The sequence below is a fragment of the Vanessa tameamea genome, chromosome 28 (genome assembly GCF_037043105.1).
Source record: "Vanessa tameamea isolate UH-Manoa-2023 chromosome 28, ilVanTame1 primary haplotype, whole genome shotgun sequence".
NCBI classification, from domain to species: Eukaryota; Metazoa; Arthropoda; class Insecta; order Lepidoptera; family Nymphalidae; genus Vanessa; species Vanessa tameamea.
Window position 1 is genome coordinate 983272 of NC_087336.1, and position 15845 is coordinate 999116.

The 15845-nt window shown below is 33.9% G+C and overlaps 1 protein-coding gene and 1 long non-coding RNA gene across 2 annotated transcripts in view; one reads left to right on the forward strand and one right to left on the reverse strand.

Moving 5' to 3' along the window:
* Positions 1 to 623: 623 nt before the first annotated feature.
* Positions 624 to 14923, reverse strand: LOC113396803 (FK506-binding protein 5-like). Its single transcript, XM_026634866.2, has 7 exons — positions 14870 to 14923; positions 9980 to 10116; positions 5585 to 5806; positions 5106 to 5239; positions 4542 to 4706; positions 3996 to 4061; positions 624 to 3848 (listed from the first exon to the last, which is right to left on the reverse strand). Exons 1-7 carry the CDS (start codon positions 14910 to 14912, stop codon positions 1499 to 1501), a joined length of 3117 nt encoding a protein of 1038 aa, XP_026490651.2. The 5' UTR covers positions 14913 to 14923; the 3' UTR covers positions 624 to 1498.
* An 824-nt stretch (positions 14924 to 15747) lies between these two features.
* Positions 15748 to 15845, forward strand: part of LOC135194223 (uncharacterized) — a 131105-nt gene continuing 131007 nt past the window's right edge. The window contains exon 1 of the long non-coding RNA XR_010309719.1: positions 15748 to 15834. This is a non-coding gene — a long non-coding RNA (uncharacterized LOC135194223). The remainder of the gene's footprint in view (positions 15835 to 15845) is intronic.

Genomic DNA, 15845 nt, shown 5'->3' on the forward strand with positions numbered 1-15845 from the left:
AGACTGACGAGCAAATTGGTCACCTGGTTGTAAGTGGTCACCACCGCCCATAGACAATGGCGTTGCAAGAAATATTAACCATTCACTACCTCGCTAATGCGCCAGCAACCTTGGAAAGTAAGATGCTATGGGCCCACTGTTCACTCATCGCTTAAACTGGAACACAACAATACTGAGTATTACTGTTTGGTGGCAAAATGTCTAAAGAGTTCATGGTACCTACCTAGATCTATAGCCCTATCATCAAGAAGATCCATCTGTGTTTCTATTAATTCACGAGCAACATGGTAAAATAAACTATTTTTTTTTTGAAAAGGGCAGATCTTGATCTCAGTATTATTAGCATTTACACGCAGTTACTTTATTTTATATCTTTCTGTGTCTTTATTAAGTCTAAATTGTCGGCTACACGTGCTTTTTTATTCATACTAATATTATAAATTTGAATGTAACTCTGTCTTAAGGACTAATCTGTCTAAATTAGGTATGGCGATAGTTTGAGTAAAGGGGTAGGTCACTTTTTTTAAGCCACTCCGCGAGTTTTCCTTGATTCTCGTTCGAAATTTCGATATTTTCTTGGGTAGAAGCCGTTTGCATTGGACAAGAATGAAACGAAAATGCAAAATTTTATAATTATTATTTATTAAATTTTTACAAAATCCTAAACTACGAATATAATTACAAAATGTTTACCAATAACTTGATCGACATGCAACAAATCGACAAAGTATTAAACGACTTTTGATATAAAAAAAATATATATTTAATTTGCACGTCGTAAAATTCTCTGTCCGATCACGATGACTTTTGGTAACCTTTGAAAAATACTATCAACTTAACATAAAAATAGGTAACTAAGAGTATTCACTGTTAAAGATTACTGCAGTTCGTTTATTCTACCGTACTGATCTCATTAATTTGGCTCTCGAATCTTTAAGATTCACTAATCCAATGTGTATAATTCTTTCTTCTTTAGACAGTATTTTTATTGGAAGTCTAAGGACTACGTCTGGGTATGATTTTAAGCAACCGTAAACATCGGTTATATACGCAACATATGTATTGAATGGACGCGTAAAATCCAAATTTAGGGTCAGTAAAACTGTAAGGCATACTAATCGATCAACAAAGGTAATAATTTTGGTTTAATATAAAGAAAATAATTAATTATCCTTTTTAAATAGATGAAGTTCAGTAAGTTTAAATCATTTCAATATTCCACTCCTGTTTCCACGTATCATTTAATGGTGCATTAATTTTTAATGTCGAATAAATAATTTTTGTAGTACTAATAAATATATATATAGTTATATTTTATCAAATATCTCTAAAAATTATTCTGTACTTGATAAAACATTATTATTTCATTTCGTATCTTCGTTTAAATATGCTGACGCACTCGTTACACGTTAACGTTTGTTCTCGTCAAAACCTACAGCATCTCCGTTGATGCTGAAAGGTTTTCCACCATCTCTCAAAGGTTACCTAAAGCACTTTTCTAAAATATATCGCTGAACTGACGATATACCAATTGCCGAGCTGGTCTCACGAGACTTTCATCATAAACTACCCTTTGAGGCTGGATGTAATAGGAAGAGGGCGTTCTAATACTGACTCCAGATATCGTTGGTCGTTTTCTTACTTGGTAGTGACTGATTTCTGATGCAGCGTATTGAGGCTCTGAATGTAAGTTATTTCTAAATCTTGAATAAGCATAATCTCTTTCAGCAGGAATTATAAACCCACTTGGTATTCTCACTGGTAAGTTTGGAGCTAAAGCTTCGTTTAACCTGACATCATAATCGTTTTCAATTGAATCGGCTAGATTCTGTTTTATATCTGGAATTTTCAAGGGTTTACCGGTTGCTGTGTATCCCTTCGATATTTCCGGTTTCGGTTCTGGTTTTTTTGTTTTGACCTCTCTATATTGGTTTTGTGTATGACCTAGATACGGTTTGAGGTAATCGCCTGGTGATAGAGTAGATTCAAGTTTTTCTTTTATCGCTTCGTAATTATCATTAAAGTTTCTTAAGACTTTTGTAGCTAGCAGTTTCGCTTTTTCGTCTGTTGTTGCTTCTTGGGTAGTAGGGGTTGCTGTTGTAGTTGTTATTGTGGGAGGCAGGGAATTTTTTTTAACTACAGCGGGTGTAACCTCTACTGTTGTCGTCGATTCCTTATTATCCTTAGATTCGTATTCAATGTCTTCTTCATCATAATATTCGTATTCTTCTTCTGGTACAGATGTTACCGTTGGTTTCTTAGTTGCGATAGTTGTTGTCAAACGTTCAGTTGTTGTACTAGGGATAGTCCTTGTTGTAGGTGGTTCTGGTGTAGTTGTGGTCGTAGTAGTTGTAGTAGTAGTAGTCGTGGTTGAAGTAGAAGTAGTGGTAGGTTTAGGGGTGGTACTGGGTGGTGAGCTCAGATCTTTTCCGGCTACTGGCTGTAGCCCTCTTGGAAGATACGGACTCCCACCCCTAGACGGTAAAAAAGGCCTCCTTACAATTTTGACGTTTGGCCTAACATCTTTTACCTTTGCAGTAATGTCTTCTTCAACATTTTTTCTTCTTGGCCTCTCTGTTGTCTTTTCTTTTTCATCGTAGTAATAGTCATCATCTTTCGATTTAGCGGGTCGTTGATCTCTGTTAAATGGATTATAGGAATACTTTTGAGATCTCGTTGGCGGCTCGTCGTAGTACTCTTCTTCTTCATAATCTATAGGTTTTTTTGTCTTTTTAACATTTTCAACTGCACTAGAGTAATGAGGTCTTGATGGCTTAAATTTTTCTTTTTCAACAGGTTCGTGTTTGGGCCTTTGTTGGATTGTACTTGTTTTCGCAGAAGGCATTGGTCTTCTAACATCCTCATCTTCATAATCGTCATAATATTCGTCATCATGTTTCGGAGGAGCTTTAGTTGTTGTTATCGGAACATAATCATATTTTTCTTTTTCACTTATCGGAACTGGTCTTTTAATTTTAGGCGGCATTCTTGGCTTACTAAATATGCCATGCCCATTTGGTTTTACTAGAGGCTGATTTTCAGGAGCCGTCGGTGTTTGCCGTTTCTCTTCCTGAACTTTATCGTCTACATCACTATTTTTTTCAGACTTTGAATATGGTCTGTCATCTCTATTCCTATAAGGTCTATCAAATAATCTTCTACCTTCGTTTGATTGGTATCGTTCATCTCTTGGTCTGTTCTCCCTTGGTTTGCTTTCTTGTTCAGTTGTTTCATCCCTAAATGGTCGTCTCTCATCACGTGGTCTGATTTCATCTCTTGGCCTTTTTTCGTCCCTGGATTTAAATTCATCTCGAGACCTTATTTCGTCACGTGGTCTGATTTCATCTCGTGGTCTGATTTCATCTCGTGGTCTGATTTCATCTCGTGATCTGATTTCATCACGTGGTCTGATTTCATCACGTGACTTAATTTCGTCGCGAGGTCTGATTTCATCACGTGATCTGATTTCATCGCGTGGTTTAATATCATCCCTTGAAGTACCCTCACCTCTCGTTTTTTCATCCCTTGGTCTTATATTATCGTCTTTATATTTAGATTCATCTCTAGGTCTTTCATCATCTCTTGGCCTGCTTTTGTCTCTCGGCCGATACTCGCCCCTTTTACCACCTCTAGGTCTATCTTCTTCATCATCAGGACTGTACTTATCTTCCTCTTCATCTCTAGGTCTGTTTTGTCTCCTTCCACCTTTGTAGGGCCTTCTGTCTTCGTCTTCGTAAGGTCTTCTATAATCTGGATATGGTCTTTTGTTAGATCGTGGTTTGTCGTATGATCTCCGATCTTCGTAATCCTCTTCAGGCTCATCTCGTGGTCTCGAACGGGTTTCATATCTGAAATACAAATTTAGATTCGCATAAAATATAATTCGATTTCTTTAATTAAATATGACAATAATATAAATATTTAAAACTTTTATATATTATATTTATTTGTATATCTTGGCTGTTATTTAAACTAAATTGGTATTTTGGTCTCACCTGTCATCATAGTCATCATGTGGCCGACGCTTGCCAGGTCTACGTGGTCTTGTTCTTCTTCCACCCCTGAAAGTTACATTTGAAAAATATTTTATTGATATTTTATTTTATACGTTATCACTGTTTAGACAAATTATGATATCATCTCTTGAAATTGACCAAGTAAACATTTTTCATTTTAATACATGGATTTAAATTCGCCCAGTTTTTTAAAACGTTTCAGTAACTCGATACGAGATGGCCCAGTGGTTAGAAAGCGTACAACTTAACCGATGATTGCGGGTTCAAACCCAGGCATGCACCACTGAAATTTCATGTGCTTAATTTGTGTTTATAATTCATGTCGTGCTCGGCGGTGAATGAAAACATCGTGAAGAAGTCTGCACGTGTATAATTTCAACGAAATTCTGCCACATTTGAATCCACTAACCCGGATTGCTCCAATATGCTCCTAATCTTCTCCTCAAAGGGATAGGGGCCTTAGCCCAGCAGTGGGAAATTTACAGGCTGTGCATGTTGATACTTTGAATGATAACAATAATTTACCTGTCCTCGTATTCGTAGTCATATTCATCATCATAGTAATCATAGCGAGGGTGAGGACGACGACGCGGTGGTCTCGGTGGTCTAGTGGTAGTTGTGGTTGTTGTAGTCGTGGTAGGAGGCGGCGGCGGTGGTTCTGTTGAAGCCGACTTGTAGAGAGCTTCGTTTCTATAAATTGTAAATTAAAAGCTTAATATATTTTAATCGTCTACTAATTAAATTGTAGCGTAATACATTAAAAAAAAGAGCGCATGATCCCTTATCATGGACTCTTGGGTTTACTTTTTGGCGGGAAATTTTTGTAGAAAGGAGGCACTAGCCCGGCCGTGGAACGTCTCAAGGCTTTGCTTTTTTATTAAATATACATCTCTACTGTTATTTTTGTTTACTTTTCTCCGAAATAAACCTTCTTTTTAAAACCTTCATTGTCTATATTCTCAGTTAAACTAATGTTTATAACTAGTGTTGATTTAAATGTTTATAAAATAAACATTAATTGTTTTGATTATTCTAAAACACATGGTCACCACGTCATCCTTATGACATTACCAAAAAAATTTTATATACCTGCTGAAGTAATTCGGTGAATTCTTGCAATCGACTTCCGAGACGAAATGGCAGATGAATGTCTTCTGATCGAAGGCTGTGTAGTTGGCGCACAGGAAATCGTATCTTGTACCGAAGAGGCAGTGATGGTAGACCTTGAAACAAAAGCATTAATTAATTGAGTACCATTAAGTAACGATTCATAATTTATGACAGGAGTTAGATTTATCACAATACTAGTAATAATAATAACATAATTATAAAATAAATATAGAGAAGTATGAAAAACTTGTAATAGTTGGTTTATATTCACTAAATCTGATTATCCTTCTTTGGGCACGTTATGGTAAATGATCACCACCGCCCATAGACAATGGCGCTGTAAAAATATTAACCATTCCTTACATCACCAATGCGCCACTTACCTTGGTCACCTAATTATGAATGTGTTTTATAATGGCTTTAGTTTAGATTCTAAATTAATTAATTATATGACATACCTGACATTTATGAGGGACTGATGCATAGAAGCCATCATGAAGGCCGTCGCATTTGAAGTCCATAGTTTCTGGAGGTGGAACGGTCTCGTAAAATGGATATTCGGACAGATTGTATCCGTTCAGTTCCCGGGGCAAGTTAGGATCCAGCAAGTAATCAATTTGCGGTATCCCGGTCAGCTTGCTCGTCGTGTTCGTCTCAGCTGCTTCCCCTGTGGTCTCCGCCTAGAAGTGAATAAAGAAAGTTTTAAAATAACAGGTTTAATATTTATGTTAAGTGTCCGCATATTCAAAATATAATTCGTGTATCGAATTTTGCGATAATTGATGGACGCGTGACAAACGGACAAACATACTTTCAAAATTTGAAAAAAAATATATTAAAATTTATTAATAAGTATGCGTAAGTAATTGTCGTAAAATTTTTGGATGAATAACATTAGTAGTTATTAGCAGCCGTAAATCCCAGTGCTGGGCTATAACCCAATCTACTGAGAACATTTAAAGCTTATTCCACCAAACTGTTCCAATGCAGTTAGCTGTGTACACTTGTGGCAATATTTCAAGCGACACACGATTCCTTCCGATGTTTTTCTTCTTCTATGTCTTATGGTTGAATAGGTAATTAAAACTTATTTTCCGTTAGTTAAAACACATCCAGCTGGACCAATTTTATTGAGGAACAAGCTTACAAACATACTTCTCACATTTGCTACACAACATCCAAAGCTTATCGTATGCTTGGATTTATTTTAAGAGTTGGAAGGGGTTTTAGACAGTGCTCGACTTTGGTTCTGCTCTATAACTCATACGTTCGGTCTACTCTTGAATACGCTTCTACTGTATGGAGCCCTCAGTATAAAACTTATATAAATGATTTAGACTCTATACAAAGAAGATTATACAAACATCTGTGTTATAGAGCTGAATCTTCTGCTAACATACAACTTATGTCTCCTCTTATTTTACGCAGACAAGCTAGAGACCAACTATTCTTATATAAAGTAATTAACAGTTTTATAGAATCACCATTCCTATTGTCTAATATAGAATTTAACTGACCACGAATTAATTCTAGATATAAGCCATTATTTAAATCTGCCAAAATTATAATAAAGTATATTCAGATATTGTTATTTTATTCGAAAAAATGTATTCTTTTAAAAATAAAGTAAATAAGATAAATTTATGTATCAATTTATAAAATATGTTCTGGCATGTGTAAATATTTAACCTGTAATTAATGTAGCCATTAATGTCTTATATTTTGTTTAGTTTTTTTAAATTTTATTTCGTTTGATTATGTTTAACTTTATTCATAATTGTTTAAGATATCCCTTAGTATACGTTTATTGATCTCATTAATCGTTTAATGTTACCTATTTGATTTTATGTATGTTAGTCTTTTTTTTTTTAATTTTAATAACTGTAATTCGTATCAGAGGAAACTTAGCTGATGTATGTAATATTGTATATTTTATGCCATAAGTGTCATATCATTGTTTGTTTCCCTAAAAAAAAAATAAACAAAATACTTTTCCAATTGCCTGTGAATGTCATACGAATGGGCAAAGAGTGTTTCCTTTAAGACGGTTTGCATTCCACTAGGCAACTCCATGCTCTTTGAAGATGTGGACGAGCAAATTATTCATCAGATAAGTCTTCCTAAATACTTGCACTGTATGGTACATAAGCCGCTTCGTTTACCATAATCGTTTTACCAACCAGGACCGGATTTTAAGGTCTGGAGGCCATGGGGTAACAGAGAAGTGGTCCCTAGTTTTTGTTTTTATAATTTAATTTTAAGAAATTCATTTTAAAAATTACTAATACAAAGAATAAATAAATTATAAACAAACCTTATTGACTAAGGTTATAATTATCAGTAGCTTACAGGTCGGAACGTCTCTTGTGGAGGCCCCAGGGCAGTTGCAACGGTGGCCCTTCCCTAAATCCGGCTCTGCTCTCTCTGAGATATGATGAGATGTTGAAAACCATGACCAGACAACTGTTTCCTCTCTTTTTCTTGCTTTCTGTCTCTTTCTATCTATTTATTCTATCATTCAATACATAATATTATACAGAGGAAACAATTTTGTTCCAACCGTGTGTCTCAACACTAACCTCTTTTATGTATAATTTTCCTTGTACATACTCTGATCAATCTCGATCGGAACACAATACGAAGCATTGCTGTTTGACGACATAACTAGTCAGTCCCACCTAGAGGACTTAGGCAATACCAACAGTGCCCTAGTTTAGCAGACAAATCGCAACATAACAAAGAACGTGTACAGTTCATTAATATAATAGCAGTTGCATTAACCAAAAATAGCTAATTAATACCTTATATAATAAATCAAGGAGCAATATCATATAAAAGAGGAAATGAAAAACCGATCAACCTTGGCAACAAGTCACAGGAATCCAATGTTTCCTATTTGATTATAAGCGTTGCACGATTTCCGGTATTTTCTTTTGCCTTCATAAAGTAATTATCGGTTATTCGAGGCTTAAACAATCTACGAATATTTAACTAAAATATATTTGAAACTGTGGCTGAATTAATTTATACCTTTGCCTGTATCCCATTTATTTGGATTGGTATAACATATTGAATATATTTCTATCCCGTTCATCTCTATGTCCACTCGTTTTCTTATTTTGCCAGTCTCAGAATTTATAGTTCATAAATAAATAATTGCACTGTATTATACATATTTTTATGTCTTCCATCCCCCCCCCCACATTCTTTGAATATCCAGAAATCAGATAATAATTATTTTCAAATTGTTATTTCCAGCCCTATTTTAATTACCCATGTGTCCCAGTGCTACAAAAGTGCCTTCAAATAAAGAGGCTTCTTTTCATTTCTTTTTCAAAATCTTTCACCCCCTTTCCCTTTATTAGAGAAGTCTATGCCTTTAAGTAACTCCACTATCGAACCGATTGTAAAATGCTTCTACGTTACGACGATTGTGACATTGAATATTATCTTTACATAGTAAAAAACAAAGTCGCTTTCTCTGTCCCTATGTCCATTTGTATGCTTAAATCTTTAAAACTACGCAACGGATTTTGATGCGGTTTTTGTTAATAGATAGAGTGATTTGAGAGGAAGGTTTTTGTATATAATACATAGACAATATAGTTAAGTAACACTGGTAATTTTAAACGTTTCTAATGTGATGTCGTAAATTTATACATTTTTTGCGCATACATTGTAAACGGTGGCTGAACCCTACTAGATAGATCAAAATAATGTTCTACAGAATTGTACACCTCAAAAATGTCTACAAAAAAGTCCGCGATGGTATGTGTCTATCTGTTAGTGATAACCCACAATAACATTTTTTTGTCATTTTATTTTTTACCACAAATATTGGCTAATTTTCGAAGCGATTTTAACCTATACAGCATTAATCCTTATCCAATGAAATACCTTAAATACATTGTTGTTTTAATATTTATTTATATGGCCCTTTGCAGCATATGATTTAAATGAATATTTTATTACGTTTTTATGGAAGTCAGTCATTTTTTATGTTAAAAACATAAAACTTTATTTTTGGGATTAATCAGTAGATTAAAAATGAATAAATACGTATTTAAGCGTTTTTTGATATTCTACCTCTGAGGGGTTTAATAGAGGTTGACATTTGTTATATAGGTTAGTCTGAAAGTCCGTCATTTTGAAGTTAGAAGCTCGAAATTTTATTTTTGGGCTACCGATTAAAAATGAGTTGATTCGCATTTAAGCGTTTCTTGATATTTTACGCTTAAGGAGAGAAACTGGGTTGACATTTCGTATAAAGGATAGTTTGGAAGTCCGTCATTTTGAAGTTAGAAGCTCGATATTTTATTTTTGGGCTACCGATTAATCATGAGTTGATTCTAAGGGCTGAAATCCGCACCAATGTGGTATACAAAAATGTAAACGTAACTTACATTAACGTAATATTTTAAGTTTTAATTTGTAAATATATTCATATTCTACGCGAGCAAAGCCGCGGGTAACAGCTAGTAACTACATATTTTAATCAATATCTCATCACTTTCTGATATTTCAAGATAATTATCATATTCAACGCAATAATGAAGACATTTAGGTGCACTGGTAAATGGGCCACCTGATGTTAAATGGTCACCATCATCAATATTGACACTGCTGAAAATATTGATCCCTTACAACGTCAATGTAACTTTGGAAACTAAGGTGATATGTTCTTTACTTATCATTATAATCACGAAACCTTCAAACGGTCATACAACAATACTAAGTACTATTATTTGGCTGTTGATAATCTGATGAGGGGGGATACCTATTTAGAGGGGCTAGCACAAAGGTCAACCTTGACGTAAAAATGAAAAGGTCATAAGAACAATGTTGTCATTTACCTGAGCTTCATCTTCTGGTCCCGTCGGCTCTTCATTTGGAGCTGCTGTCGTGGTACTGGTCTTCGCATGGATCAGAGATGTAGCTCTGACTGCGGCTGTTGTGGGAAGATCTACTGATAAAACTGCTATTGTCACACCTGGAAAGAGATAAATTTGCATTGATATCACTTGAAAAACTTGTCCTACGCAATTTGTGGTCACAGTGCTCAATTTTAAAGCAACTTTATACCTACTGGAGATTTAGTAGGTCTAAAGTACCACGAATTCATATGATCTATTAATATTTAATATACTTCTTAATACCGTTTTCCATTTCAGATAAGTGATCAATTAAAAATAAATAAATTTGTACTTATTTAAAAGATTCTATGATGCGTCCCGTCTACATAAAATTAAACCTCGCGTTTTGAAACACAAAAAAACATGTATTTTGTTTTCGTTGTTGTTCATGCGAGATATTATAATAATTTGATTACTTTTGATTAACATACGTAGGAAATTAAACTGTAAAAGAGTGTCTACTGAAATTCTTTCTTATTCACGACAAAATCTAAATTCCTAACCTAGGTTTACAGTAATAATACTGTAACATAACGATTCAAGCAACGTATGTAATATTTTAATTGATGATAAACTTACTTGGTGGTAGGGCTTTGTGCAAGCCCGTCTGGGTAAGTACCACCCACTCATCAGATATTCTACCGCCAATTAACAGTACTCTGTATTGTTGTGTTCCGGTTAGGAGGGTGAGTGAGCCAGTGTAATCACAGGCACAAGGGACATAACATCTTAGTTCCCAAAGTTGGTGGCGCATAGGTGATTTAAGGAATGGTTAATATTTCTTACAGCGCCTTTGTCTATGGGCGGTGGTGACCACTTTACCATCAAGTGGCCCATATGCTCGTCCGCCAACGCATGCCATAATAATAAAAAAAAACAGTAACCACTTAGTATCGGTTCTTCTCGGCAGAAATTTTAATAGACTCGGTGGTGATTTAAAAATAAAAAGTAAGGTAAAGTAAACTGTCTGCATATCTGGTTTGGAGCTGACTTCACCACGCGGCTTGGTGAATTTCCTCTCGATGTTTTCACGATGTTTGATCTCAGAATCTTTATTTAACATTGACGTGTTTCACACATCACGGTTCAACTTTTAAGTTTAGATTTAATTAAAAAATATATACATATATCTCCAAATGTGAAGAGTCTACTTGAGTATATTGATTTTGTTAAGTGTGCCATTTTTTTTTAAACTCAGTATTTTGTTATTTAAGTATTTTGTTATTCAATCATAAAGACCTTGATATCCATATAAATTTTAATGCCATGTTTTTTTTTTTTAAATCTTGCAGTCATAAATATTTTTCCTTGTATTCAAAACTTTTGGGAAATCTTTTTTTGGGCGTCATTGACCGATTTCTTGTTATTCAATTTTAAAAGGATAATATGGAGGTCGTTTATCTTAAACTTTACCCGAATCATAATTTATTTCATTTTTTCGATCTTTTATAACTTTAACACGTTATAATAATATCGTCCTGACGGATTTTGGCTACGGTACACGTGTGTGCACTCAACAGGGACACTCTCCATTACAGATTTGGAAACAGTTCAGGTACAGAACCAAATGCTTCACGACCCGACCTTAATTTTGAACTCAACCTTGGGATCATTTTTTGATATAATTGGGTAGGTGAACGACCCAAATTAAACATTCAACCTTGGGAGTTTAGATGTTACACCCCTTGCGCCTGCAATTACACTGGTTCACTCACCCTTTAAACCAGAACACAGCACCAAGTACCTCTACTAGATTACACTCAGTTTTCTCGACAAACACATCTAATTTGTTACACGAGAACACCCAAAAATTGGCAATAAACGGTTGTGTTCTGGAATACATCATATGGACATCATCATCATTATTATTAAAGCGTCTCAAATATATTCCATCTCGGTTCCAATTGGCCAAATGTCTGCTCTTGACTTTTAAACTTTGGGATTTTACTAAAAACTTGAAATCCGTTTATTCAATAGATTTCATTTATATAAAAACATTATGGAATTTACCGTCATGCGTCTGATTTGTATGACTAGTTCCACCCACGGCTTTGACTGCTATGAATGAAGATTAAGTTGTTAGGTACCCGATATTAATTAGTGAATTTCTGACAATCAATCAACAACAATAGCACAAATTCACTTTCAAATTCGAAAAACCCTTGCGGATGCTTTTGTTACAAAGTTAAACTAATTGTCATTTGTTGTAAAATCAAAATATTCTTTATTCAAGTAGGCTCATAAGAGCACTTTTGAATCGTCATGTTACGGTGTTGAATGAAATATAAAGCTTCCACCAGTCGGAAAGTAGATTCTACCCAAAATAACCGACAAGAAACTCAGTTGTTACTCTTTTCCAAAATTATTCTACTAATATATTATTAAAGTACAACTAAATGTTTATATATCCTGCGTAGAAATCAAATTCCGCAGACATTTTGAACTTTGCCGTTTCATAGATTCAAGTCAATTGTAAAAAATACATTGGTAAATAAGACATATTATTCGATACAAGATTATATTGATGATAAAAAAGCGTGGAGTTAATGCTTGTTGACTTCCAGGCAGGAGACATAACATACATATATAATTGTATTTAACTAACATGACTGTATTTTTAGATGTTGAAAAAGAGTAACTACTGAGTTTCTTGCCGGTTCTTCTCGGTAGAATCTACATTCCGAACCGGTGGTAGCTTTACTTTAAATAGTTTGTTAAATGACGATTCAAAAGTGCCTGTAAAAGCCTACTTGAATAAAGTATATTTTGATTTTGATTTTGAATAAATACTAAGTCCACACTTTTTATCTTCAATACAATCTTGTATTGGGTTGTTTGATATGAGATTTAAGTTTTTTAATAGGCCAAGATAAAATAGTGGCATCTTTTTATAGAAACTAAAACCGTGGAAAAACTTCCCGGGAAGTCTGTAAGGATAAACGATTTTGTAAGTACAGACTGATAATTTCATCAGCTAAATCTTAGAAACATATTAACGGAAATATACCGCATAGTCGTTAGATTATTTTGCAAATATAGCAATTTAATAGTTAGTTTTAAATGTTAAACATTGAAATGTCAATCGCATTAAGTCCAAGGCTGTTCGACCAGAATTATTCACTGTGAATTTAAAGCTTTTAATTATAATTTGAATAAGTATAGACTTGTCTAGGATAAATTATTTTGATGGTCGTCAATTTAATCTTTTAAGTCCGCTGTCCCCGAGTTCCTGTGTTCTAAATCTGGGTCGAGCCCAAAAATTATCATGGGTTTCTTGAGTCCAGAAGTCGAGACAGCACTCTGGTATCAGAAAGCATATTATTTCCGATTATGCATGTCAAATTGCCGTCACATCAGATCAAACGCAAAGTGCACTCCACTTTGCGTGCGTGCGCAAACACTTGTGCCCTATAGTTTAGTCCCATTTGTAATTTAATAACGTTTTAACAACATTTTAATTGCACATATTATCTTTAACAATAATTTGACAGTTTAATCGTTTAAAATATAATAAGCCGGCTCCTGCCCGTTTCAATAGGTCATAGCGTCAGATCACATATAGCCAATTAAATAAACGATCCATTAAACGCAAAATATTTTTTTTCCATATCGACCTGATAGGATCTTATTTTATCGAATTTAAACAAATACTATAGTTTATAATACTCGTTTTAAGAAGTCGTATCATTGTATTATCAGTCCCAAGTCCATTCAGATTGAAGTTAATCGAAGGCCTTGACCTCCTCTCTCCTTCAGGAGGTGATTTAGAATTTAGCTGTACTGGTGTGGGTTTTATTATATAAATATACTTATATCACCCGACATAAGTTTTCTGCACGATGTTCCCCTTCACTCTTGATCACGACACGTATTAATCCAGAGTAATGTACTTCGCCTTTTCTGCTTTTTAGATCTATTACGTGTAATTATTCTAAAGTTTATTAATAATAATATTATTAGATATAATTTTTGGCGTATTATCGAACTAAGGTCGTTTCTTTTACGTGTACTTAGTTTACTTTAACTGTTAAACATAAATAATATGAATCCGAAATTGGCTTCGATTTGGTTTTATTTTTATATGATTTTTTTTATTTTGATTGTGTGGATTTCGTGAATAAGGAAAAAAATGTTTACTTAAAACTCTCGTTTTACGGTTCAGACTCACGTGTATTTTTCGCCTTTGTGATGTTACGTGTTATAAAAAAACTTATCCCAATAAGGGCTTTACATTATTTACTTGAATCGTGAATATAATTTAAGTAGCAAAATTTGAGTTACGTTACTACCTTTTTTTAGTATTAATTACGAGATATACTTTAAATATATATATATGTTAACTTAGATGATATTTATCAGTTACTCTTCGGTTCAAATTAATGAAAAAACAATTAAAAGACAAATAAACATGCAAAGTCCGCTTTGATTTCGGTTATATAAGCTTTTTATTCCTAAGATATCTATGAAAAGTTTTTTTTTTTTATTTACATGAGATGATTAACATAATACTAAGGGAGCCTTCAGCCTATTTTTGCAAAACATTTTTTTACTTAATAGATACGCGCATATCGCGATCCAACCCCTCTGTCGCCTTATATATTTACGGAAAGGACGTTGTTCTAAATGGACGGAATTACATAGTAGTTTAAGTCTATTAAGGCCCTTTTAAAACTAGGCTCGTAGTTAAATTGGGACCATTCCACAATATAGGCTTCGTTATGTATGTATGATCTTGGGAAGGTCATGAACTTGAGACGTTATTTCTTTGTGATCATTCAGGTCGTTGACCTAACAAGCTTATGAGATTTGTGTATTAAAAGGTATACTTACAGAATAAACTGAATCCCAACCATCTGTGTCGTGATCGCTTCATTGTATCTTAATCTGTAACAAAAAGACTAAATTAATATCTGAAACCGGTTTGAAAGGAAAACGTATATATTTTAAAAAATCTACGTTTAACGTAAATGTATTATGATATTATTATATTATCTATTCCTTATACAAATTGCAAATACAATACGTTTAAAGTTGAGACCTCGGTTTTAAGTGTAAAAGCACTTTTACCCAAAGGACTCATTCCTTCATAAAAATATACTGTAACAAAATAATAATAATAATGGGAAAATGTTATAAAAACGAATACAAAACAAAATAAAAAGGTAAAAAAAACTATTTACATAGGTAACTAAAGCATATATGTTCCAGAAAAATATATGTCTGTGTGTGTCTGTGATCGTGTTTATATGAACGTGTTAAATATATATTTTCTACGCCTTAAGAAGTAAGTGTGCTCAACCATTTATTTACTGATACTCTACAGTCGTAGAATATGAATTTCCATGACTGATGGAACGGACTGATGGATGACGATATAAAAATATCGAGGAGGGGCGCGCCTTATATGGTGATTAGGTCTGGTCTGAATAGACTATAGTCCGTTCCAACAACAACAGGACGAAAGTAAAATAAACAACATCTGACATCGAATCGACGCGATATCTTTGGTCGAGCGCTTGAATACATGATATTAACTATGGATTTGCGAAAAATTACGTTTTTAACGGCGACAAAACTCTTATCGAAACTTTAGAAGTGAAATTAAAGTCGATATAAGCAGTTAAGTGGTACAGTGAACAGTTATCAGTGCACAATACAGCACAATTAACAAATCGCATGAAATACGTAAGTCTAAGGTTTGTTTATATTTATTCTCCAAATCAAAATCAAAATATACTTTATTCAAGTGGGCTTTTACAAGCACCTTTGAATCGTCATTTAACAAACTATTTAAAGTAAAGCTACC

Bases quoted from the DNA above. Each gene is read 5' to 3' on its own strand.
- LOC113396803 (XM_026634866.2), bottom strand. From the start codon at position 14,912: ATGAAGCGATCACGACACAGATGGTTGGGATTCAGTTTATTCT. The intron at 10,117-14,869 runs GTAAGTATACCT...ATCTCTTTCCAG, and splicing joins GTTGGGATTCAGTTTATTCT to GTGTGACAATAGCAGTTTTA. The intron at 5,807-9,979 runs GTAAATGACAAC...ATTCACTTCTAG, and splicing joins GACCAGAAGATGAAGCTCAG to GCGGAGACCACAGGGGAAGC.